General features: G+C 45.3%; 1 protein-coding gene across 1 annotated transcript; it reads right to left on the minus strand.

The window, feature by feature from the left end:
* Nucleotides 1-766: 766 nt before the first annotated feature.
* Nucleotides 767-16034, minus strand: LOC142768683 (uncharacterized). Its single transcript, XM_075870694.1, has 3 exons — nucleotides 15919-16034; nucleotides 13351-13482; nucleotides 767-962 (listed from the first exon to the last, which is right to left on the minus strand). The coding sequence occupies exons 1-3, from the start codon at nucleotides 16012-16014 to the stop codon at nucleotides 792-794; spliced, it is 399 nt and encodes a 132-aa protein (XP_075726809.1). The 5' UTR covers nucleotides 16015-16034; the 3' UTR covers nucleotides 767-791.
* Between the last annotated feature and the right edge of the window lie 11641 nt (nucleotides 16035-27675).

Below are 27675 nucleotides of genomic sequence, written 5' to 3' on the forward strand. Positions count from 1 at the left end.
GTACAGCATACAAGAACGAGAAAAAACAAAGAACAAGAGAAATGAATCAAGAAAAAAGCACAACCAAGAGAAAAAAAGTAAAAGAGACATTGGTGAACTGATCGGTTGTAAGAGCATGATGCAAATAGTCATGGCCAGCTTTCTACCGATGCAGACTATGCTTCGCAATGCGATGCTACCAGCACGACTGTTTAACAAGAAAAAAAAGAAAGAAAGAAAGAAAGAAAGAAGGAAAAGAAAGAGAGAAGAAACAGTGCTCCTCGTGCACTAACCTGCAACATGGCTGCAAAGCGCGAGCCACCTGCTTTATATTCTTCCGAACTAGAGCAATCAGCGTCCTTCTCCCGTCCGAGACATTTTTGACACCTAATCTCGTATTCTAGAAGCCTCCGCGATGAGGCATTGAAAGTTTTCCGCACCTGTACATCGCTCATTCCCGGCTCCGTGATCGGCCTACCTTCGAAAAAGTGGTGACTTTACGAGATGACGCACCAACATGACCTCACGAATTCTGGTGATTCGTGGCGCCAGACGGTGAAGTCATCACAAGATGGCAAGTTTTTGCATCGCTCGTGTTGACGCCACCGGCGCATATGGTCATTTTGCGCGTGATGAAAAGGCATCTAAGGTTCTCGCTTTAAAAACACTCGGGCAGGTTTTCTTACACAAAGATTCGTGGAGCCCACTCCCAAGAAATGGGAAGAACTAGCTAATTGCTCGCTAGTTCGTTTGCATGCAGGACACAATCAGTCAATGTGAAGCTGAACATGTTTAATTGACGAAAAGGCGGCTCAGTCTTGACACGTTTCATGTGAGATGCCTTTCAGGGAGTAACAAAACTGCCTGATGACCTCGAATGGATGATCGCCGCATTGGTTGCCGATGCCCACATTGTGCACGTTGTACAGGAGCCACGCCGTGCGTGCACGCAATTCTCCGAAGGTATGTGTCGCGTAGACGAGCTGCGAGTGACAGAATATGAGAGTTTGTGTTAGTCAACTATTTTAACTAACAGAATATCTTGCAGGTTGGTGGTTAAAAACAGACGCACATATTATGCATGGTTTTAAGCTACCTGGTTTGCTTTTCCTATGACTAAATGAATGTGCACCAATTTAGTGCTATCAAGACAAACACTGACCGCTGTATATGCAGTAACAAACCTCGTCTCTAAACGCTTGATCATAAAGATACTGCGCCAGTTGAACAAGACATCTAACTGGGCTATGCGGTTAACGTAAAAGGAATGCATGTGAGTGCGATCAAGGGAACAGTAAAATTATGAAGAATCCATCTTTCAGCTTTTTACGAACTCCTTCTCAACTCTTGCTTTTTTTAGTTGGCACCAGTGTATATCACTCAGCGCCGGTTTTAGCATTGAACCTTGCAGCGGCGACGTTTGTTTCAAAATAGTGCCAAAAAAGACATCTACGCGCTCGTGTTTTTTACTTCACAATGTGTGATGCATCTATGTTACATTTGTAAATCTGCAATAGGCATTGTACATGATCAATGTATTTTCGCAGTCAAGTTCGCAACTATGCTAACGCCACACTCTATGCGGTGAAGGTATGCCTGATATGCTCCGAAAAAATCCTAAGCAGTTTTGGAAAACAGTTAATCTCAATTATACATCAATTGCCATTTTTGGAACATTACACTACGAGACGAACAAAATGTTTCAATTCCTGAACACTTTACTGCGCAAGTATTGTATGAAACCTTCTGTTCTGTATTCACCATAGACCAGGACGGTGACCTTCCCTATGCCCTTTCTGTACACAACCTGACACTGCCCAAAATTATATTTCATGTCAATAGGACTTCCAAAATTATCGACTCAATAAAGCTCACTTCATTAATGGGTATAGATCACATTAACACAAAAATATTGAAGAACACTAAACTTGTAATAAGTGTGATTTTATCACACATTTTCAGCAATCACTCTCATCTAGAGTGGTGTCCCAAGAGTGGAAGGTAGGCAAGGTCATTCCAATCCGGAAGAAAGGTAACTCTCACTCACACAAAATTTATCACCTCAATTCGCTCACAAATGTATGCTCTAAAATAATGAAACACGTAATATATTCCCGCATAGTCAATCTCGAAGAAAGGTTACTCGTACTCACGCAAAAGTTATCATCCCATTTCGCTCACAAATGTATGCTCTAAAATAATGGAACGCGTAATATATTCCCACAGAGTCACCTTCCTCGCAACTCTTCATTTTTTTCATTAAAACTAACATGGCTTTCAGAAAAGTGTTTATGTGACACTCGACTAGCTCTGCTTACTAACAATGTTACCCCTAGCATTGATGCAAAGATACCCGTACACGCACTCTTTTTAGGCTTTGAGAAAGCTTTTGACAAAGTTTCTCATAAACGCATATTCTTAAAAATTTTCTGTCTGAAACATGACCCATTAGTTTTTCAGTGTATTTGCGACTTTTAAACTAATTAGCAGCAGTTAGTTTACGCTAATTATCTTTCTTCGTCTTTACACCCCATTATTTCAGGCGTGCTTCAAGGAACGGTTCTAGGACCTTTGCTTTTTCTCATATATATTAGCGACTTGCCGAGTAATATTTCCTCTAACATCAGACTTTTTGCCGATCATTCTGTCATTTATCGCCCAGTCAACAACACATGGGATGTTCGTGAACTTTAAACTGACCTTCATAAATTGAAGTCTGGTGCAAAAGATGCTTGATGTTCTTTAACGCAAAGAAAACGTCCTTAGCCTCTTTTCATCGCCGCCAGTACTACCCATCTCCCGCATATTTCATCAACAACACTCGAATTTTATGTGCAACTAAATGCAAGTATCTAGGTGTTCATTTTCATTCTGATTTAACATGGTCTCTTCACATGATGCACATTACTAACGAAGCAAGCCGTGCTCTTGGCTGCCTGCGCCAAAACCTTCCTCTAGCTCCTACTTCTGTCAAACTACTCGCTTATCTGACACTAATCACACCAAAGCTTGAATACACATGCGCTGTTTGGGACCCTCATCAGAGTAACAATACTAAAACACTTGAAACAGTGCAAAGCCGGGTGGCAAGATTCATCTTTTCAGATTATTCATGTCAGTCAAGCGTAACCGAACTTAAATCTCGCGCTAACCTCGTCACCCTTTCGACACGCCGCTGTGTTGCTCGTTTGTGGCTGTTTTTGAAGTTCTATCAGGAATCACTACGCACCCCCATCATCAAGTCAGCCCATTGTCATTCAGATCGCATAAATCACGGGAAAGCTGTTTACTCGCCAAGTGCTCACATCCCTGCGCACCTTTAATCCTTTTTTTGTCAAGAGCGCACAAGATTCGGATAGCCTTCCTCCTAACGTTGTGTTTAAAAAAACTGGTTAACTATTTATAGTACCTGGTAATTCACTATTGGAGAGCACTAGGCCGTCCCGTTGCTGGTCACAGTAAACTTGAGACCTGAGAAGTTCACTATTTTTACGCTACGTTGTACATTACTCTAGTATCATCAACTTCATAGCAGCGATGGAACATCTACTCCATTATTCCCAGCCCACCCCCTCATGTAAAACCTCATCATTGGGGCCTTTGAGGTATTGCAAATAAAAAATAAATAAATAAATAAATAGATAAAAAAGAGGTACACCGGCGCCTTCAACAACCTACTTTCTTTTTCTTGTTAGTAGAATGGCACGGCAAACGTTACGAATACTGACTTAAAATTATATGCGATAGTGATTGTAACGTGGATTCATTTGGTAACTCTACTTCTTACTTTTCTCCAATCAATCATCTCAATGGCCAGGAGCCGGTCACTCCAGTTCACGCCGCTCTTTCTGTGACAGTCATTTCAATGCGGCTGTTGCCATCATAGAGTTTTCTAAAATTAACTACAGGAGGCTCTGGCACCGTGATCGTTCAGCGACGGTGGCAATGATGGGTAGCACCCGGATTTGCCTAGTCTTCGTAATTGCGGGCAGTGAATGGCGCTTGTGGCTTCGTTTATTCCTGGTTTCAATTTAGTTTCGGAGGAAAAAACGAGCCCGTTTGAACTTCATGACTCGAATTCAAATAGTAAGCCTAAATAAATAAGTTGGTGAAGGGCAACCATTGAACATTTGTTGATTTTTGTTTTGTGAGAAAACAGCTCCAAGCCACAAGAACACACAGGGAGCCAGGAGTAGAAAAATAGACGAATCAATGTACTACCCATCATTCCCAAGCTCACTGAAGCGCCATGCGTTGCAGTTTCTATAGACACTAGCGCCCAAGTTCCCTCTAGTGTATATTTGGGAAACTCAATAATATGCCATCATCTGCTATTAATATATCACGTAATTGTTGGAATTGTACGTATAAAGACAATCATAATAAGATTACGCTCCCTGTGCCCGAGGGGTCCTGAACTTTCGCCCACCTGTGGCTGTTCGACATGCACGCATATTCAAGTACACGGCCTTCAAGTATATTCGCCTCCACCGAAAATCCGGCTGCCATATTCTCTCTAGCGAACCATCAAGGCCAGCTTGTGTGTACTGAACTTGTGTTTACGAAGCTGATAGCCTCGCCAAAGAAAAACACATTGTGGAACGCCGCCAGCGTGCGTCGACTGAACGCAAGGTAAACTTGGCTGCCAACAGCGTCTCTTGCGGTTGTGGTACCAAATACTCTTCTGGAATGAGCGTACGTTTCCGCTAATCATCAATAATAAACGAATCTTGATTTGAAGTTCTTACGAGTACGTCAAAATAGGCAATACTTGTTAGGCCCATAGTCACTGACTAATACATTGTTTAAATAAATATGCATATAAACAATAGGGTTATTTTAACAAAGCGCATGTAAAAAGTACACTTTTTTGTATCTACAAAACTAATGTTTCAATGATAAATTTATATTGCAATAGCTTTTGGTACGATTGAAATAAAATCATCAATGAAAGCGCTTTTCGTGTTTTACCGGAATGTGTTGGACTATCCGTCTAAAAAGGGCAGCGTTCTTTGGTGCGAACGCTATGACATTTTTTAACTTAACAAGCCACCGCGTATGTCACACGTTCCGTGTCTCGCAAAAAAGCTTCCACGACTTCCGCTTGTGGCGCACCACTGGAACCATCAAGCACGGCTGGAACCATTACGTGACTAGTTGTGATATGCTTCTGGCGGGACATGTAACGTGGTTAGCGTGAGAACAAGTCGAGTGATTTTAAGTGATCGTGATCACGTTTTTAGTTGTTACTTCATCATGTGAGTGGTTGCCAAGCTTGGCAAGGATAGTGGAGTTCTGCCGTGTAGTTGATAGGCAAGGTCAAGTGACTTCACAGCAAGACTATTTCTTGTCAAGGCGACACGAGGGTTCACCTAGACGAAACAGCGCTGCTGTTAAAAACGGACATCTGTCTGATGAGGCAAGACTTCATGTAAGAGCTTCATTTTCCTACCTTATTCTTGGAAATGTCATTGCCAGAAGAGAGAAAGCATTTATTCCGTAAAGCTTGTGAGTGAAGGTGGGAGGGTCCCTTAATGAAAGAACCCTCTGGCCTGAACTACCCGCCCGGCTGAATCGACAAATTGACGATGGTCGACCTGATCCAGCTGAAAGATCGCAGCCTCCTTCTCTTCACTGAGGAGGTTTGAGTCTCCATCTGTTGGTGCAGCTTGTAGCTTTAAGGCGCTTACTGTGCACTGCAGAAGGAGGGGCGCCAAAATGTCTGCCACATTGCTGTGTAGGCAGATGTAGCTGTTATCAAAGTTCGTTTTGAGCTTCTTTGCACTCACTCCCCTATTGAAATTCATTCCTTTCCCGTGCGTTGCCTGCTGATCTAGTATGGCGGCAGACGCGACAATAGAAAGGAGCCGCGTGTCTCGAGGGAGCACGGGCCTCAAGTCACAATCCGAACACTCTGGCTCTTGGTCTTCTTGGGCGCGGGAGTTGCAACCACTTCAGTCTCTGCCAGATAGCCTACAATTTTTCCGATGCTGACTCGAACTCCTAAAAGGACAACCTGTGAATTGTCACTGGTATTTCATATCAGTCTTCCTTTGCCTTCCTTTCGTACACATACTATGAAGTCTTGGTTTGGATTACCTTTTATTAGGCCCGAGGAACCGGCAGCCGACAGCTACGATGAATGAGCCAAGATGATGATGCTACGCGACAACGATGGGGATGCATGAGCCATACATGATAATGATGATAATGTACCGGTGAAGAGGATGCGTATACTAAATGCCCACATCAATTCCCCCACGTGAAAGCGGCCAGCCTGGCCGCGGCAAGTCAAGGAGACAAAGAACGTCGTATGAAGGGCTTCATACGGGAGACATGGACGACCTCTGTAGTTCGATAACGGCGATCTGCTGGGGCTACAAGTGGCGTCACGCGATAATTCACTGGTGAAGTCTCTTCAAGAACTGTGTACGGCCCAATAAACCGAGGCTGAAATTTGTCGCACAAACCAGGTGTGCGAACAGGCGTCAAAAGCAGCACTTCGTCTCCAGGTTGGAAGGATACATCACGATGCGATTCATCATAAACTAGCTTTCTGTCTTCCTGGCGGGCTTCAGTGTTTATACGAGTTCGTTGGCGGCACTGTGCGAGTCGTGAAACGTATTCCTCTGAAGAGGATGGAGACGAATTCGCTTGGCAGGTAAAGAAGGAGACGTCCAGGAAAGAAGTAGGGGAGCGTCCATAAACTAGGTAAAATGGCGAGTAGCCGGTTGTTCGCTGAATGGCCGTATTGTAGGCGAAAGTGACGAATGGTAGAACAACGTCCCAGTTTTTGTGGTCTGGTTGAATATAGGCGGCGATCATGTCAGCAAGAGTGCGGTGGAATCGCTCAGTGAGGCCGTTAGTCTGGGGATGATAACTAGAGGCAGTCTTGTGAGTTGTGCCGGAGGCCTGAAGAAGTTCGTTCACTAGTTGTGAAAGAAAGGCCCTTCCACGGTCACTGAGCAACACACGTGGAGCACCATGACGCAGTATAATGGCTCGGAGAATGAAATCGGCAATCTCAGAAGCTGAACCTGTTGTAACGGATGCCGTCTCGGCGTAGCGCGTCAAATGGTCAATGGCTGTTACTATCCACCGGTTTCCAGCAGCACTGACTGGGAGGGGGCCATAAAGATCGACGCCTACAACTTCGAATGGTGTGGCTGGGCACGGAAGAGGCTGTAGTTTACCGGCGGGAGCAGATGTTGGTAGTTTTCTACATTGGCAGGTAGTGCAGGACCCGACGTACCGAGCTACGCTAGTGGTAATGCCTGGCCAATAAAACCGACTTCGAATGCGATCGTAGGTTTTATGGTAACCAAGGTGACCAGCAGTCGGATGGTCATGAAGTGCCCTGAGGACTTCGGACCGAAGCGATCGGGGTAGAACGGGAACCCATCGCTGACCCTCAGGATGGTAAATTTTGCGGTACAGCACCAAGTTGTCCAGCTTAAATTGCGAGAGTTGGCGACGGAGCCTTGCATTAGGTGGACGGGAACTGCCAGTGAGGTAGTCTATAATACGTCGACAGTATGGGTCAGCCAACTGTCGAGAAGGAAAATCGTGCGGGTCGTCCGAAGGCAGCTGGTCCATAGAGGCGAGAGAGGAAACCGCCGTAGACGTGGACTCCGAGGGCGTGTTGTGCAAATTGACGGCGGAAACCCCGAGTGGAGTCGCTGGTAGTGGGCAGCGAGAAAGAGCATCGGCGTCACTATGCTTCCTGCCACACTTGTACACGATCTCAAAATCATATTCTTGGAGGCGTAGAATCCAGCGTCCGAGGCGTCCCGACAAGTTCTTGAGTGTCGAAAGCCAACATAAAGCATGGTGGTCGGTCACAATGGTGAAATGGCGGCCATGCAGGTATGGACGAAATTTCTGTACTGACCAAACGATGGCGAGGCACTCCTGCTCGGTGATCGTGTAGTTCCTCTCGGCTGCGGAGAGGACGCGGCTGGCGTATGCAACGACTCGCTCTCGCGAAGAGTTGTCGCGTTGCAGGAGCACGGCTCCTAAACCGCGGCCGCTAGCGTCTGTGTGCAGGAAGGTCGGTGCATCATCGTGAAAATGAGCAAGTACAGGGTCGGTCGTGAGGGCACTCTTCAACCTGTCGAAAGCTGATTCACATTCCTGAGACCACTGAAAGGACATACCGGAAGCAAGTAGCTTATGAAGTGGTGCGGCTATGGAGGCAAAGTTTTGTATGAATCGCCGAAAGTAAGAGGCGAGACCAAGGAAACTTCGCAAATCTTTTGGTTTGTCAGGGCGAGGGAAGCGGAGCACTGCAGCAGTTTTATCAGGGTCTGGGCGAATTCCGTCCTTGCTCACAATATGACCGAGTACCTTGATAGATCTGCTGGCGAAATGGCACTTTTTGGTGTTAATTTGAAGACCAGCGCCCGCAAGACAAGTCAGGACCTCGTCCAAGCGTTGCAGATGTTGAGAAAACGTCGATGAAAAGACAACAATGTCATCGAGGTAACATAGGCAAGTCTTCCATTTCAGGCCACGCAGCACGGTGTCAATCATGCGCTCAAAAGTTGCGGGCGCATTGCATAGACCGAACGGCATAACATTGAATTCGTATAGGCCGTCCGGGGTTGCAAACGCAGTTTTTTCTTTATCATCTTCGTGCATGGGGATTTGCCAATAGCCTGAACGCAAGTCGAGGCTCGAAAAGTATTCAGCACCCTGTAAGGAATCTAGGGCGTCGTCGATGCGTGGCATGGGGTATACGTCCTTTCTAGTGATCTTATTGAGTGCTCGGTAATCGACACAAAATCGTACGGAACCATCTTTTTTACGTACCAGAACGATGGGCGACGACCAAGGACTGGTTGAGGGTCGGATTATCTCCCGTTGGAGCATATCGTCTACGTTTTCTTCAATGATTTTTCGTTCAGCTAGGGAGACGCGGTACGGACGGCGGTGCACAATGGATGTTCCGTCGGTCTGAATACGATGTGCTGTAGCAGATGTCTGGCCCAGGGTGGATGAATGAACGTCAAAGGAGTTTGCATGCTTTTCCAACAAATCAAGCAGCTGCTGCTTCTGTGAGTCATTCAAGTCTTTGTTGATGGCTGCTGTAAAGGCCGAGGAAGCAGCATGATCTGCAGGATGGCCTTTAGAGGAGACAGGGGTAAGAGGCACAACGCAAACAGGCTGCAGATCGGCAACGCAGGCGACAGTAGTGCCCCGTGGTAGTAAAATTTTATCTTGTGTGGTGTTGGTAGCAGCGAGGACAGTTGATCCATTGTTGAAGCGAGCCACACCTGATGCCAGAACTATGCCTTTATTAAGGCAATACGGTGACGGAGTGACCAAAATGTCACCAGAGTCGACGTCGTTGGACAAAACTGTCACTAATTGATGTTAGTTTGGCGGTAACTCGATGTCTACTGCAGCGATGAGTCGAAGTGGCCTGTAGGTTTCGTCGTTGAGCAAGTGGTCCGTGTCAGTAAGATGGACGACACGTTGTGCACAGCAAATAGCCGCAGAAGCAGAGGAAAGAAAGTCCCAGCATAAAATGAGTTCATGAGAGCACGGGGATAGCACAGCAAATTCTATATGATGAAGAATTTCGTCGATTTGTACACGGGCAGTACAAAGAGCGGAAGGGCGAATCATTGTTCCCTGGGCTGTAACCAGTGTCGGTCCATCATAAGGCGTCGTGACTTTTCGAAGACGGGCACACAAATCAGCACGAATAACAGAAAACGCAGCCCCAGTGTCCACCAAAGCATCAACGTCCACTCCCTCAACTGTGACCGCAAGCATATTGTAGGGGCGCGCTGGAGGAATTGGAGTCTTGTGTTGGAATGCAGTTTGTCCTCCAAAAACTGCATCGCTTAGTTTTCCGGACGCCGATCAGAAGTAAGGGAAGCGGGCTGAAGAGGGGAAGAAGAGCGACGGTAAGGCGACGGTGAACGGCGTCGGGTTGATCGGTGACTACTGCGCAGTTCACCCGATGCTGGCGGAGATGGAGATCGACGCGGCGGTGACGAATAACGGCGACCCTGGTACAAGGCTCCTGCGGTATAGTCCCGTTCGCGTATGTCGTACCCTCGGCGCTCGTCTTGCTGGCGCTTGCGGCAAAAGCGTGCAATGTGACCACGATAGCCGCAATAATAGCACGTAGGCCGAGTCGATCGATGATGAGGGTAGTAGCTTGCGCTAACTGCACCAGGAGAGAGAGAAGTCAGAGGGACAGGTGACGGCTCACGCGGTGGTGATGAAAAGCTCGTGGGAAAGCTTGTGGGAGGTGCGGCAGCAACCGACGCGTACGTTCGTGGCGGGGACGTCGAGCTGACGGTGCCTGGTGGTGCGGCGGCGGTGTGCGGGAACGATGGTAGAGTACGAGAGACAATGGGCTGCAGGTTGGCCATGTGGGTCATAGACGTGAGCTCTTCCCTGATGACATCCCGCAATGACGTTGAAGAGGACTGAACGGGACACACTGAAGGTAGTGTGAATCCCATTGATTCCAATTCTTCACGTATAATCGCCCTTATCGTATCCCGCAGGTTTGGATCAGTCGTAATACGGGCCGCGTCACTGTCTGATTGTAGGCGCATAGACTCAAGTTCTTCGAGGCGCTGACAAGTTGTCGCAACGTCAGCAACGGTAGCCGGATTCTGGATCGCTAGGGCATTGAATGCGACGGGTGCAATCCCCTTAAGAAGCTGGCGCACCTTGTCTGATTCTGTCATTGGTGTGTCAACCCGGCGGCAAAGTGAAAGAACATCCTCGATGTAGGATGTGTACGACTCCCCGATGTGCTGTTTCCGAGTCGCGAGAGCTTTCTTTGCGAGAGCCGAACGAACAGCCGGTGTGCCAAAGACATGACGAAGCTGATCTTTGAAGGCTGACCAGTCGGGGATGTCGATGAAGTGGTTGAGGAACCACGTCTTCGCGACACCCGTGAGGTAGAATGACACGTAGGCGAGTTTGTAGGCGTTATCCCAACGGTTAGCAGCGCCGACACGTTCGAAATCGTCCAGCCATTCTTCCACATCTTCCCCGCGCATACCAGCGAAGGGATGTGGCTCACGCTGGAGGCTGTTGATGACGTGAGAAGGCGCGGCACGCGGTGGTTGAGTGGGAACGGCTGCAGCACCGGCCTCATCTTGGTGCGACATATTTCCGGACACCTGGGCCAAGCGGCGACCTGAACGTAGCTCCAGGGGGTAGAGTGGTCGAGAGGATGACGAGGGATCTAACAGCACTCTCCACCACGTATGAAGTCTTGGTTTGGATTACCTTTTATTAGGCCCGAGGAACCGGCAGCCGACAGCTACGATGAATGAGCCAAGATGATGATGCTACGCGACAACGATGGGGATGCATGAGCCACACATGATAATGATGATAATGTACCGGTGAAGAGGATGCGTATACTAAATGCCCACAATACTTCTAGTTGCGCAACGCGGAAAGCGGGAGAAGACGATTTAGCGCAGCTCAGGTCTGAGACCTCTGACAGCGCAAAGAAAGAAGAGAGCTTCAGGTTGCGCATGCGCATGCGCCGAAGTAGACAATGCCCTGGCTCTTCACCATGCTCTTCTTGTAAGCTGCAATCGCTTTAGTCTATCACTTCAGCCATGCCGCCATATTGAAGTGGCCACAGCACGACGTCGTCATACGCCATCATGTCCAACTTCCTTCACTCACATTAGTACGGGTAAGCATTCTCTAGACAAAAAAAAACTGAACCAACGATGTTAGTGGTAGCACTAGTGCAAAGCTTTGTTATATACATAAACCAGACAGGCTATAACTCCAGTGGCCTTCAGGAAATATAAAAGGTGAAGAGCGTAGTCTCTCATTGAGGGTGGTGCCCCTATTTCAGGGCCACACTGTTAAGAGTAATGCGTTTACATCTTTGAAAGAGTCGATGTTGATCTACCAGGGTTGGCTTAGACCACTGCGCCTCGAATTCGTCCTATGTGCCATTGGTGTCGTGCTCTTCGCGTGCTTTGCACTCTCCCACGTGACGTGAAAGAGTTTTGGATTGCCTCTACACCACGAGCATACGTCTTTACACGCTGTGGGATAGATCAGGTAAAGAGTGTACTGATTTATATGAGCGTCTGTCTGTAATCATAGCGTGGTCAACTCCGCAACGGTGAGCTTGCCATGTGGAAGCAGACATAGCTGCGTATTTGCCCTGTACTACCTAAAGATTGTTGCGTAACAAGCGTCCAGGGGCGTGGGATATTATAGTGCAGAGTGTGGAGTGGCTCAACGATATTTAAAGCCTCGAGCCCTTCACTCGCACGCAGGTTTTCTCTAAATAAATCGACCCTCGACAAGAGAAGCAAAAGACGTTGCCATAGCACTCGCAATCGAAAAGGAATGGACGCGAAACGCTCCATTACCAATGATTAAAGATTCGCAAAAATCTTACAGAAACTCTTTAAAGGGCAACAATGCAGCAAAGCCTCTCCGGATAATGTTTAGGACAGAATGGGACCCCACAGTAAACTAAGTACAGAATATGACGTAGGCACCCGAGCAATGGTGTTGATAATTCAGAAAATAAAGGGTACATCGTTAACACACCGCTGGTATTAAACTGCTTGCAATACGTATTTCATCATGTGCACACCTATATAAGGTATCGTTTTGTCTAATAAGTTGAATGCATCAAAACAACGAGGCTAATATCTCTGTATAGTTGGACAAGAATGGTATAGATAACAAGCGCCATCGGAGATAAGTGGCAGATTACTGTAGAAAATCTGTAAAGCTGTATGGCACGAATGCAATTTGAAGGGCTCGTTTCTCCATTGATAGAAGTTTACTTAAACGAAAGTCAATGAAGCGAAGGAAGATATGAAAGATGATTGTTCCACAGAGTGTTCCACACACACCATTTAAAACGCGCACGGCTTTAAATACACTTTCAGGTTTGTATGCGCAAGTATACACTACAAACTTGTACGAGCGGATGGTCACCGCCTTAGATCAAATTATCGAGCAACGATTGCGTTACTTTACGGTCGCAGGTTCAGTTACATTAAACGACAACTGGTCCTTACCGCGACCTCCGTTCCTCCCCATATTTCTCTTAGTTACTATAACACATCTATGTCACACTTGGAAAACTTTCAAGTCTCCTATATACTCCTCAGCTTAGTTATCATATTGCCTTGATTATGGTTGTATTAACAACAACAAAACTGAAAAATAAGCCCTAAAATTCTTTGTTTTTGCTGAATTAAAGCGAGGCTCATCACATATGAGTTGATACGCACAACATCGTGCCGCACGATTCAACGAAACATCATTTCGTAATTTTTTTGAAGTAGATTGCTTAGTTAAGTTCACCCATGGAATGCTTACAGAAACATTGGACAAAGTACTTACCTTTATAGCCAATGTATCGTTCAGTTCTCCCATTGTAAGAACTATCGACGAATTCGATATAATCCCATACGTAAACAGCGGATGGCCGATGTATTGCGCAATGATCCCGGTGACATTCGTTGGCTCACATAGCTAGAAGAGATTCAAAATCAAATGCATCTTCACTACTATGACACCTACGCAGTAAACGTTTTAACATTCATAAGGGTTTAAAACAGCTGTTTCTCTGATTTACACCCTTTTCTAATTGATTTAACACCTTTTTTCTGCTTGTACACACTAAATGAAAGATGTAAGTGGAAAAAGGGTATTAGGCTATACGAGAGGGTGTTAGTGGGAGAGCTCAAGGGTGTACAAGTATATTTGGAATAATAATTGTTCAGGTTAACGTCCGAAATTTGTCACATGATTATGAAAGACGCCGTACTGAAGGGCTCTGAAAATTTAGACCACCAGGGAATTTTCAAGATGCACCTACGTTTAACTACACAGGTCTCGAATAATTTCACCTCCACCAAAAATGCGGCAGCCCTGAACGGCTGGTATTTGATCTGGTGATTTGTGGGTCAACAGTTGAGCACTAAAAGTACCAGACCACTGGAGCGGCTGGTACACGTGCAAGAATCGAGCTGCATCCATGCTTGCATATTAAAATCTCACGCATAGCGTAACGTGCCTCTTGTACTGCCTTTTCTAAGAATACAATGCCATAGGGGTCAGAAACCTCCAAGAAAGTGTCAGAAAACTTTAATGATGAAACAATTTTGAGGTACCATCAGTTGAAGTTTATTTTCAAACGATTAATGCACGCTATAAACCCCGTATTCAGAAACGCTTCTTGCATTGAACTTGACTTGCCGCCCCCTCAAAATGAGCCCAAACGTGCTTCAAACACGCTGCACTGAAGACCGTGGCAAGTCAAATACACGCAATGCAACGTTTGTGAATAAATGGTTAAGTGGTCTTCAGAATAATAAGCAGTAGTGCTGCTGAAATTATTTCCCACCGATTTCCTTACAACACCTCGGCCAGAGCTAATCACCGAAGCCACGTTTGTAACCATCATGGCCGGCCTGTACATTTAAAAGTTCCAGTAGCTCTGTCACCACAAGCTCTCTTCATTTCCTTATTTATCGTGTACTTACTTCCCCACACTTGCGCCCTGCTGATAATTGATTGGCTGGGTAGTATACGAAGCTATATAAGTCAAGACAAGCTATACTAACGCCCGTATTCACAAGTGCTCCTTGACTCAAATTTCATCTGCGCTTGACTGTATTGAGTACTGGGCCACTACTAGACTGAAAATGACGCTGCACTTCTGAGGTTCTCTGCTGATTGACGATAATATTTAGTAATTTCCTCTGCCGAGAAACGGCGCTTTCATGTACTTTCTCAAGTCAAGATGAAGAGTTGAGTGAAGGGTTGGTCTGGTATATGGGGGTAAGATAAATAAGTCACGTTATGTTAATACTAGGGTAATTAGGCCGTACCTCCCTGAGTCCAAACGGAGAAAGCCACGTAAAGCTAATAACAAGGTACTTAGGGCCATATAAAGCATAGGTGTTCAACAGTGTAGAAATTAGAGCCAAAATATTTTGAACCTTGCTCGCAAATATCAAGCTAATTTTAGCTGAATTGCAATAAAACATTGGTAAGTAAACCTGAAAAAATAGTTCTGTGTGAATCAGAACAGTCCCATTTAAGATAAATCTACGCGATGTTTTGTTGAGGCTGCGGTAATTACACCGTCATAGTAGACGGCGTGATTAAGTAATTACGCCACCACTGCAGCGGCCGTGTCGCTGCGACGCGGACCGTGTGACGTTCATTTGCAGAAGAAATAGTGCAGCACTCAGGATGGAGTTGTTGCGCTGTTGATGTGTTTGATAAGCGGAGGTACTGAAGAGTTTGCGCGTGGTGTTCTTCACTCAAACAACTGCAAATGCCGCTCATGCAAACGGGACACCATGTGCGCATTCGTAGCAACTTTACGCAAACCTTCTTTCTCGCTCTCCACTTTCTTGTCAGGACAACGTGAGACAAACTCAGAGGAAACTAGGGCGGTCTCGGATAGCACCCTTGTTTTGATAGACTAGATGCATTTAGATAGTATGTGAGGAATAATTGATTGGTTACCAGTTCGCAATATAATCACATGCTCCGTGACATCAGCAGGAAGGAGCATTTAAAACTCACCGTCACGGATACTAGCGGCGACGGGTAACACTCCCAGGTTCAAATGGGCCTATTTAGCTCATAGAGTGAACGAGGAGACGGCGCTGCAGTTGCTCAGTTGGTGAAGCACCGAAGGCGTTATATCAAGGTCACTGGTTCTGTACCTGGCAGTGGCGAGTTATTTTCTCGCCCCATTACTTTCTTCACATATGCATTATATTTACTGCAAATATGATTCCCAATACTTTCACTTCTTTTCTTCTCTCCAAGTTATGAATATGCTTCGTCGAACAAAGAAAATACAACACCTCAAATTCTCTTTCTCTCAGTTGAGTTCAGATGTAAACGTACTGTACAATTGGAACACAATTGAATTGGAAAGACCCTTACCGCTTCTCGTTGTCTTTTCATGGACACGCAGGGCTGGTAAAGGCTTCTGGGGAGGGAAATTACGTGATCCTTCATGACATACTGAAGCGCGGACATTTCGAAGGAGAGTCCGGTAATTGTCGATGGTATCTTCTATGTGTTTCCCTGTGACACCGCGTACCAAGCATAGCCCTGAAAAGAGCTGCGAAATTGTACTCAAAAAACGATTGCGAATAAACGCGGCGGGAACACCACCGTATCAAAAATTTTATACTCGTACATTTGTACTGGACATTTCCAGCTATACATGCTTCGCCTTAAGTTTCTTTTCCTTCTTCGTAATGGCAGCATGAAGATCAATGCAAACAACTATTACTACACTCGGATACAACTAGTTCCCGAACTAAACATACCAAGCACTTAGCTGAATACAGGTTTCACAACGACATTTCCAGGTATCCTTTTTTCGCGCAAGCAATTCGAGATTGGAAAGGCCTAACAAACGATGCTTTCAAGTGTACATCACTCGAAGCTTTTATCTCCAAGATATCAGGCGATGCTTTATAGTTATTATCTCCAAGCAAGATTTCTGCGTTACACAATAATATGTTTCACTTCTCAGTATATTTTTACTGCCGGGAAATTGCGCTACTCCTGAATTCCGCAATTGCGCTACCATACACCAAAACAAACGCACTGAATTGTGAGCGTAAAACAAAGCCTTTCGGTTGATCTTCAACTCCTATTCCAGAACTCTGTTTATTAGTGAGCTTAGAGACAGAGCCGGTTTAATGACGGTGAAACTAAAAATGTAACATAATCGACTGATATTTTTTTTTTTACATACTCAATGGACACTACAAGGTTCACCTAAAGGAACACATCGCACTACAGCCATTTACCACATCCAGAAAAAAACACTCGAAACATATAACACCACTTAGCTATACAACACATTTATTAAAGTATTCGTTTTTGGTTCGGAGCATCGATGACTGGAAACAACTACCTCAATACGTAGTGGAACATTGCAATTTACAAAGGTTCGAAAAGGCTTTGTAACCGAATTGCTTGTGCCTTGTTGGCTGAATATGTTCAATGTACTATATCAATATGTTCAATATGTACTATACCACTTTAAATTTTTTTTCTCTTTTCGGTGACGTGTACGAGATGTATTCGAACATGCTTCGTTTATCCGTGACCTATGCGGGACGTATTCTGATATAGTTTGGCGTTTTTGTTTTGTTATTTCCATATAGTGTGCGTCTTGAGCGTACAGTGTGAAAATTGTTTCTACATATGTTCTTTGTACATGCCAGATATGTCACCCCAACTCCTGTCTTCGCACTAGGGCTGACAGTATGAATAAATAAAAATAAATAAAAATTATGTTGTACTTGTCGCGTCTTACACTGAGTGTGTTGGATGTCATATTGTCATTTTTGTAGCGATTGTATAATTTGTTTCCTAGTGCTGATGTACTGTCTAGTCGAACCTAACTTATATTAGTGCCTAGTTAAACTGTGCTCTTTTCATTATGTATCTCCATTGCAATATGCTGTTTATTACTGCCATCATTTAATAGCCCTTGTATAGTTAATGTAGAGAACATATGCATTGTCTGATTCAACCTTACTTACGTAGAGGCCTACTTGAAGATACCCCCTTTCCTGTAACAGCCTCAGATTGAGGCTAGCAGTATCTTCAAATAAAATAAATAAATAAATAAACATCTTGCCATTTTAGCAACTTTTCATATCTTAGGCGTATTTGTCCAGTGCGTACTTGCGTCACCGTTTTCCTTCGCGAACTATTGGGCAAAACTTGAGAAAAACAGGATTTGAGCTGGAATGATATACGTGAAATCGGGCTGTAAGTTGAGAATTATAGCGCTTAGACACGCGTGTGCTTCAGACCTCTTCGAAAACGCACCTTACATAGACACTATGTCAGGTAAGGAACCATAAAAGAGGCCTCATTTTATCGAGCGAAAGAGTACAATTATGTTTGTATTCTTGTGAATGGTTTAGTACTTCAAAATATTTCGAGGCATATTACAACTGGAATTGCACAACAAATGGCGAGTTGAAACTTCCTACGACTTACAAAAAGCTGGGCCGAAATTCTTAATCGTAATCCGCCGTAGTACTATAGACGAGAATTACCATGTGTATTTCGTGGATAACAAGGTTAAAGGTGTTAGATGTCTCCAGAAGAAGACCCCGTGGGCGAAGGGGAAGTCACCGAAAAAAACATGCGATGTACTTCAGCTTCTTGACCTGCTCCAGTATCTGCGAGGGTTTTTTTCACTCTCTGCTCGCAAACAGTGCAATACTTATGTCGCGACTTGGCACGGTCATAGAGGAAGAGAACTGCCGTCGGCCCTGTTTTTTCCTATGGCCTCGTAGGCCCTATCTTGAAAGCAGTCTGCGAAGTGACAAGCTTCCATACACGTCCTTGCAGCGTTACTATTGCACCCGTGTTACAATAAAGGTTGCGTTGAATCTTTTGTTAGTTTCCACACACGCACTTAGAGTGTTACTTGGCCGTGAATATGATGAACTTATGCAAACTAATTTACGGTGCGACGCTACTACGCCTGTTACGCAAAGTTCAAGCCATCTTATGCTTCAAGGATTAATGTCATCAGTGCATGAGAGCCGCTTATTGTCAGCATTTACAGTTATACAAGCGACGTGTTGTGGTTGCCGAATGACCCTCACTTCGAGATGGTCTGTTCCCGCCGCTACAGTATTGCATACTTTGAACCTCATTTTCACTGCACTTAACTACAACCCAAGGTCCTCAATCAGAGACGCAGGGAGTAATGATTATTTTGCATGAAATATGGGGCCAGCGCAATGGTGAATAACGGCAACAGCACCAGCATCTCATAAACATTAAGATTTTATGGCGTATTCGGCCAACTAGACCCATTCTTTTATCACAGAGGTCATACATTGAGATCAACTTCTCTGATTGCTGGGTCTCTCAACCTGACACCTTACCGGATTTCTTAATGTACTGCAACACACAGCACAGACAGTGGTTTCACTCAACAGAAAAATTAGGTGCGCGGAGAAGGCACACTCTTGCTTGTCACAAGACAACTCACCAAGTCGAAATAGCGTTGGTTAGCGGTGCTGACTGGGTTGGGTGGTGCGGCGATGCAGGCCCCCTTGGGGCTGATCCATCCCGCCGAAGATATTAACACGACGATGTTTGCACTCAAATCGCTGTGGCGAGAGAACAACGACCGCAAGTTGTAACATCTTTCGTGGAAGTATCCTGCTCGCTTCAAATGAGTTTCGATTTTTATACCCTATGGGATGCATTTTCGTACCTGATGTCATTCCTCGTAAACAAAATGTCATTTATCTAGTTCCTTGTTCGGGGTATTTGTCTGAAATCGACGCAGGAGATTGCCTAAAGATCGACAAGCTGTCGCAATGTGTATGCTGCCAACAAGTCTTCCTTTCAGAGGCAGGGCGGCTGTGAGTACCATTTAAGCATGTTGTGCACTATCGTACTTTCTGACTGCAAATATGTGAGTAGAGGCCATGCACTCGCGCTTTTTTTTTCCTTGAAGAAAGTTGTTTTTCTTAGTGCACTATCGCCCCGGGAAATCGAATGCCGTGGACGTGAATGCGGTTTTATTTGTGTTGGACCTGTTTCTGCATGACGTAGTAAAGAGCCTAATCACTACCGTAAATAGTCTGGTATGGGTCTTACAAACACACGCCAACCGTAAATATATGCTAGAGGCAGGTCTGTACTATGTAACAACTGAACTTATAAAATTTTCTTTAGAAGGACCCGCTTGTGGAAGGTTCTGACTAGTTGAAGAGTCACCTTGAGAGTTCATTATTTTCAGAATAACAATCATCCCAAACAAAATTTTTGAAACGGGAGGAGAAGGGGGGCGGTGCTACGGCTACTGACCTTACTGAAGTCATGGATAGATTTCTCTACAGTAGTACGGTTATTTCGAAGCATGGGATAAAGTCGAAACGTCTGCATTTGTGTTCAAGAGAAAGTAAGAGCTATCTATGGCTACCATGTTGTGATTCCATCCTTAATCGACAAGGTGCGATGAGGTGCATTTACTGAATTTTTTTGTCACAATGATATGCAAAATTTAAGGCTGTTCACGCAAGAGCGCGTGCAAATTCATGCTTTACCCCAAGAAAATAACAAGAATTCACTTAAAATCCACCCCCTGAAGCACGATAACTGAAGGTTTGTCTCAGGTGGGTGCTCTGTACTGCAGAGACAAAAAAACTTGCTGACTGCCGCCTACATCTGCTGTAAATTAGATTTGCCGGCGCAAGGTTCAAAACTTTAGGCTGTATATTTTAGAATAGTTTGGTATGTTTTTCTCTCAGCAAACTCATCATGCAATTGTTCTGCAAGGGTATAATTATTTAAGAATAAAACTATCTGACTTATTGTTCAAGCAAAATTCTTTACATGAGCTGCCATCAAGTTGATGCAGCCGGTATTTTGTGAGGTCTGGTAAATCTTGCGGCTGTGAATGCGGACCGTTATCATCGGTTTACGGCAGTGGGCTTTAAAGGCCGGTAATACTCGAATAGTGCAGTGGATAATGGCGTGATATCAGTGCAATGTGGAAGTAATTTAGTTGCGATAAAAGATCGCTAGTTATATTTTATTTTTTGAAAGAGGCAGTTTAAAGTCCATCCGTGAGATTATTTTAACCAAAGCATTGATCATTCATCTAAAGATCAAAAATTTTTTAAATTTTATTCTACTTTTTTGCGGCTTCCCAAATAATTGTTTGTGTAGTCGCTTCAATTAGAGCCACTGAATATCAACCATGAAGCAGTGGTCAGGGTTTTCTACAGGTGTTCTCAGCAGAAGATACCTGCCAAACCATTGAAGTAAGCTCAACACCTAGAAATGTAGAACAGTAAGTAAGATTATTCCCCAAGCCACGCTGCTGGGTGCATAGCTCAAACGGGACTTTCTGTAGACTGATTCGCATGATACAGCATCTGGAACAAAGCTACGGGTTAACCATTTATTCGCTCCGGTTAACTTGCATGTCTTTTTTTATCAGTAAGATATGCTTTCAAATCTAACTACTGGAATGAGAAAAGAGCACTAGAGGCAAGTTGCAAAAAAAAGAATGGTTGCAACGCCATATGTGCGTAATTATAGAAAGCAGCCAACGGCCGCCATTGTGTATGAGTAGTGTCGCACGTTTTGTGGACATGCACGTCACTTGGGTCACGCAAAATGCTTAAATCAATACATGCTCATACTCCCTTCCACTACCTCGACCACCATGGTATTGCATGTTATTATTGAAGTTTTCATGCTCAATATTGGCTCACCTATGGGTTGCTTAAACATGTCGGGGCTTTTAACTGTGCTGCTGGCATTTATACAACTCGTCAATTTAATTGAGAGTTATGCTCAGCATCTCCTTGTCTGCCTGCCACCTTGTACAACACTCTCATTTTAGCTGCCATGCGCTCACTACAGTATCTTACTGAATGGCGGTTCCTCCTAATTGCAATGAATGCTTTTTTCCAATAAGAATATCTTATTAGCAGTCGTTGTGCTAACAATGGATATGTGTGTATGTGTTTCGTTTGTATGAACTCAAGAATACATGTGCTTATAAACAATAAAAAGTGTCATTACTGAACTGTGCCGCCTGCTTTTTAAAACAAGCAGGGTTAATTCCGCAACTTTTCTGTGTTCGCTGGAGGAGTAGCTGACTGTACTTTGCGCAGGTCAACATCTTAATGATATATCATTGTAATGACAATACCATTGTCATGGTATTGACAATAGTACTGTCGTTACAATGGTACAATACAATTCCAGTCTGCTGATAATGCCATTGCCATTGTATTGTCAGCAGACTGCAGGTTCAATGATTAACTGTTTTATTAGGCTGTCCTTGTGACCAGTGAATTGAAGGTGAGAATACAGCGACACACACTGGCAATAATAGTGGTGGAGAGAGCGTCGGAACTCGAATATTTGAGTGCTATGTTTTTCATTTCATACAGCATAACGACCCGAATAGATATTTGACGTGAAAGGTCGTATTAAAAGTTAAGGCCAGGATTTGGACTTTAGATGTTGAGTTGCATTTATTTCGCCAAAGGATTTCGAATATTTTGCTGGTATCATGCAACATTTGAATTATGGGGGTCAGCTGAGCCTATTTACAACTCTTCTTTAATGGAATTTGGTTGTATGAACTCTGACAACGCCGGTACCAATCTGTCTATATTTCAAGTACATTGACCAAAACGACAGCGACCCTGGCTCTGGAATTAGGCGTATAATATTGACACGCTGGTGTACTTGTTCATCGATTGGGTGTATTTATGCCTTATTTTATTGCCTTATTCTGCCTTATTCTATTATTCTAGTCAAGTGCTTGACTAGAAGTTCTTGTGGTACGTCCTACCAGACATGCTACGAGGATTCGTTTTAATGCCAATTCCGAGTTGTAGGTTATCCATATTATTAACATTTCTTGCAGCGTCAATTCATTTGTTCAAACAAGGCTTTTCGCAAAACACTGTTGTGTATACGATGGTATTGTCATGGTATTGTCAGCAGACTGCAGGTTCAAGGATAAACTGTTTTATTAGGCTGGCCTTGTGACCAGTGAATGGAAGGTGAAATTACAGCGACACACACTGGCAATAATAGTAGCGGAGAGAGCGTCGGCAGTCGAATACTAAAGTGCTATCCCCAGTGGCCACGTGAGTTCCAGAATAATCTGCAATGTCCACGTTGAGCGGGTAATTCACACAAAATAATCTACCACAGCCCCGAAGCTTCTCGAACACAGCAGGCGTGACTTCTGCAGAAAATAACTTACTGTGTAACGGGGCGATAAGAATACTTGAGAGAAGATTGTGGCATGGCCTTCATAACAAAAAAGACGTCGTCTGAATCAGTCTTCAAAAAATGAAAGCACAATCAACAAGAGGCACTTGCAAGCAAATACAATAATAAATAAAAAGATACAGTCCTCATCTTCGCTAATGCGCATTGTGCGAATTGAGGTGCACTACATGGACAACTTCAAACCGTTCACGGCCCGTGAAGAGTTAGTCAAGCCATTGGGGACAACCTCCTAGTAGAGTGGGCTGAGACGTTGAATTACTCTGTTTGGTCCGAGGTATCATAGCAGAAGTTTTTCACTGAGTCTACGTCGGCGTAACAGTGTCCATACCAAAACACTGTCACTGGGTTGGTATACCACGAAGCTTTGCAGAAGATTGTAGTCGGGGCTATCGATTATCCGCTGATTCATGATGCGCAGGCAGGCGAGTTGATGAGTTTCTTCAGCGCGTTGAAGGTAGACAGTAACATCAACGTATTCTTCACTATCTGCGTTAAGTATCATGCCGTCCAGCGTCATGGCCGGGTTCTTTCTGTAGACGAACTTGTATGGCGATATCTGCGTTGTCTCCTGTGCGACCACGTTGTATGCGGAGGTCACGTACAGAAGGACGGTGTCGCATGTCTTGCGTTCGACGTCGACGTACATGGCCGGCAGGTCGGCGATGGTCTTATTCAGATGCTTGGTCAGGTCATTGGTGTGCGGGTGGTAAGTTATTGTACGAGGGTCGCTTGGCTGGCTGTGTCTCAGGGTTGCCCGAGTCAGGTCAGCAGCAAATTCCGTACTTCACTCGGGAATTAGAACCTTTTGGACGCCATGTCGAAGGACGATGTTTTGAACGAAAAGCTTGCTAACCTCCGTGGCACTGCCTTTCAGGTGGGCTCCTGTTTTGGCGTAGCTGGTGAGGTAGTCAGTGGCTACGACGACCTACATCTTCGCGCAAGTCAACATAGAAAATGGCCCCAGGAGGGCCATCCCGATCTGCTCGAATGATCGCCTGGGAAGGCAGGTTGGCTGGAACAAGCTTTCTGTTCTTGTGGGCAGTGTCTTCACTCTCTGATAGTCTCGACATGTCCTCACGTAACGATTGACGTCGGTGGTAAGCCATGATCAGGAGTACCTGTCTTGTATCCTCGCCAGCGTTCGGGATACCACAAGGTGTCCCGCCATCGGATTGTCGTTCAGAGGCTGGAGAAGTTCTCGTCGTAGAGCTGAAGACATTACAAGAAGGTACTTGGCTCGAAGCGATGATGGTATGTGGGGTTTTACGTCCCAAAACCACCATATGATTATGACAGACGCCGTAGTGGGGGGCTCCGGACCACTTGAGATTGTTTAACGTGCTAGCTTGAAGTGGCGAGAAAATATTTTGGTGAAGGCCGTTTCGCAGAAAAGACAACATAAGTACCCTCTTGTAGGTCCTGACCGGAAGGTATTAGATCCCGCCGCTAAAATGGGGATCAGCTCGCTGTCATTCAGTGAAGTCGTTGGCCGTTATTGTTACCAAGAAGCAGTCATCATTTGGGTTGTCGGGCAGTGGTTGGTCAAAGAGGGCACGAGACAAGTAGTTGGCATTCGAGTGTTTTAAGCTGGATTGGTCAACAATGGTTATGTCATATTGCTACTGTGTGCCACAAATGAACATTATAGGAAAGAGGACAATGTTGAGGGCGAGCTCGTGAAGAGTGGGCTTCATATTGTATGCGTGCCGGTTTACCTAAAGTAAAGGTATTTTTCAGATGCCTTCTCCAGTAACATTTTGGTGGAGAGTGCGTGTCTTCCCACAGTCAACAACCATGACGATTCTACGCAGCGGACGTTCCTTGGCTGCCTGTGCAATGCCTGATCAAAACGAGAACGAGGATTCATCTGAGACTATCCCAACCGTGCTTCGACCAACTACGCAGCAACCAACAGCACCGCATCCAGCCGCTACTAACCGCACCGTCGTCCAGACCTAACCGCGTGACCCAGGCATTTTTTCGGGCAGTGACAGTACTGATGTAGAGGAATGGCTTCAGCTGTACGAACGGATGAGCACTCTGTACAACTGGGATGTGACGCTCATGTTGGCCAATATTATTTTCTACCTTGATGGCACAGCTCAAGTTTGGCTTTCCAACAACGAGGAAGATATCACGAGTTGGAACATCTGTAAACAATACTCATCCATCTCTTCGGGAAGCCCATAGGGCGTCAGCGTGCAGCGCAGAAAGAACTAGGGTGCGGACTCCAGTCCTGCACTTTGTCATACGTTACATACATACAACATGTGCTCACCCTCTGCCGGAAGGTTGACGACGACAAGATGCCAGAATCTGAAAAGGTCGCGCACATCCTCAAGGGAATCGCCGATGACGCCTTCAATCTCCTTGTGTTTCGAAACTCGTCGACTGTAGACGACGTTATTAATGAATGCCGACGCTTCGAAGACGCGAAAAGTCACCGTATAACTCCACACTTCTCGCGTCTTCCCAACACGGCTGCAACATATACGTGCGAGGACGCCCGTTTGCCACCAGCACTTGCTGCTTTCAACAATATCGTGCGCATTGTGCGCCACGAATTGGAGGCACCGTCTCCCCTGTCCGACCAAGTCCGGGCCCCCGACGACTTTCGCGCCACGATTTCTTTGATCAGGAGTGTCGTTTGCCAGAAACTGGCCAACACCGGACTTCAGACGATATGCCCCGTTAACCGACCTGACTACCGGCTGCCCAGTACACCTAATTTGTACCGTGTACCAAACAACCGCCCACGTTACTGGAACTCGGCAGAATGGTGAACTTCCAATGACAGGCTGATCTGCTTCAATTGTGGACGAGTCGGTCATATTTCACGTCATTGCCGCATTTCCTGGGTTTGGCAGCCATGGTCGCATTATGCCAACACCCGATGCCCACCTGCTGGTTCTCAGATGCCGATCCACGCGGAACAAGACGATGCTTCGCCCTCCCAGACCGCCCAACCGAACCACTCACCGTCGCCCTCTGGACGCATGTCCCGCTCAACTAACCGACGTTGCTCCCCCTCACCCTCCTACCGCCAGTCTTCGGAAAACTGACGGGCGCAGCTCCTAGAGGGGATCTGATCCCAAAATTCCTCTACACACGATACCCGGACACAACAACTTGACGGCACTTCTGTGGCAGCACTCATTGACACCGGCGCTCACATATCAGTCATGAACTCCGGTCTTTGTGCTCGACTCAAGAAAGTGCTCACTCCTGCTCCGATCACTGTTGTCCGAGTAGCCGATGGTGCAACACCAGCGGTCACTGGGATGTGTGCCGCCCGCGTTACTGTTGCTGGATGTCATACCACTGTTCTGTTTTACGTACTGGACCACTGCCCACATGACATCATTTTGGGACTCGAGTTTCTGTCAGAGCATTCCGCCCTAATTGACTGTTCTGCTGGTGTTGTTCAGCTCGTCCTACCGCACGCCGTTGAGCCTCCTGATCCTGCGCCGCCAAAGCTATGTTCCGCCAACTTTGTTCGCCTATCTTGTCGAGCTGTGACTTATATCGACGTATCTTCTTATCCACCTGTGGCTGAGGGCGACTATGTCATTTCACCTCGACAGCGACCTAAAATACTCTAATCATGTTATTCATTTGCGCAAAAAACTAGCATTTGGTGTCAGGATTCAAATCAGAGCACGCTACTACTTTAACATTTCAACTCTAATCAAGTTGTATTATGCTTTTATTCACAGCCATATTAATTATTGCATCACCACTTGGGGAAACACATACCTCACCCACTTATCTCCTATTCAGCACATTCAAAACCAAGCCATCAGACTAATGACTTTCAGTTCATATCGTTCTAGTGCATCATCATTGCTTCGTAACTTCGAAATACTTTCTACTGTTAGTCTATTTGAATATCACCTCATTATCATGCTGTTCAAATCCTTGCACCATCTTGTCCCATCAAGCGCCTTTTATCCTAATGCTTTGTCTAACTTAAACCGTACTAGATTCGCTTCAAATGGAAATTTTCTACTTCCTACTATCCGCACTAATCTTGGTCGCCACACTGCATATTTCTCAGCATTATCATTATGGAATTCATTGCCATCTCACATCATGCAATGCTCGACTATTGGCACATTTAAAAAACAATTGTATTCGTACTTAATAAACTAATATATGTTTTTATCTTGTTATATTGTTTATTCCACTCTTCTTTTTACTTGTTTCTTAGTTAGTGTTGGTTTTATCAATTTACTCATCTCTCTGTGTTCATTGCTACTGCTAATTGAGTAAATTTTTTAATCCCATTTCGAATAGGAGGTCCCCCTGCAGCCTTGTGCTTTCGGACCTCCTCCTGTATATATACTTTGTATACTGTTCCTTTTTCTGTACTAATAACTGAAATAAACTGAAATAAATAAACCTAATCCTACCGTCCTGTGTTCGCTCAATGTTGCGTTCCCACACACCATCATCACAATGAAGGACAACGTGGCATGTCTCCCTATTTGAACTTTGGACTTTGCTCTGAAGTGCTGCCACGGGGGATATCCCTTGCAACACTTGCCCCGGCCGGCGACTATCACATATCCGCCTTAACAGAGGATACACCGTAGTCTGCCAGTATTCAGTCGGACAGTACACTATACTGCATAACTAAAATTATTGCCTGTGATCTCCCGGCCCAGCATAAGTCTGCACTTCGGGGCCTGCTTGCGTCGTATCAAGAAGTCTTTGATCTCCATGACCAACCCCTAGGTCAAACGACCGTCGTAAAGCATCCGATCAACACCGGCGGTGCAAATCCAGTATACTGGCGACCCTATCGGGTTTCCTCCCCCGAGCGCCACGTGATCCAGCAAGAAGTCGACAAGATGCTTGCCAGAGACATCATTG

Source organism: Rhipicephalus microplus, chromosome 8, assembly GCF_043290135.1.
Source record: "Rhipicephalus microplus isolate Deutch F79 chromosome 8, USDA_Rmic, whole genome shotgun sequence".
Lineage (NCBI taxonomy): Eukaryota > Metazoa > Arthropoda > Arachnida > Ixodida > Ixodidae > Rhipicephalus > Rhipicephalus microplus.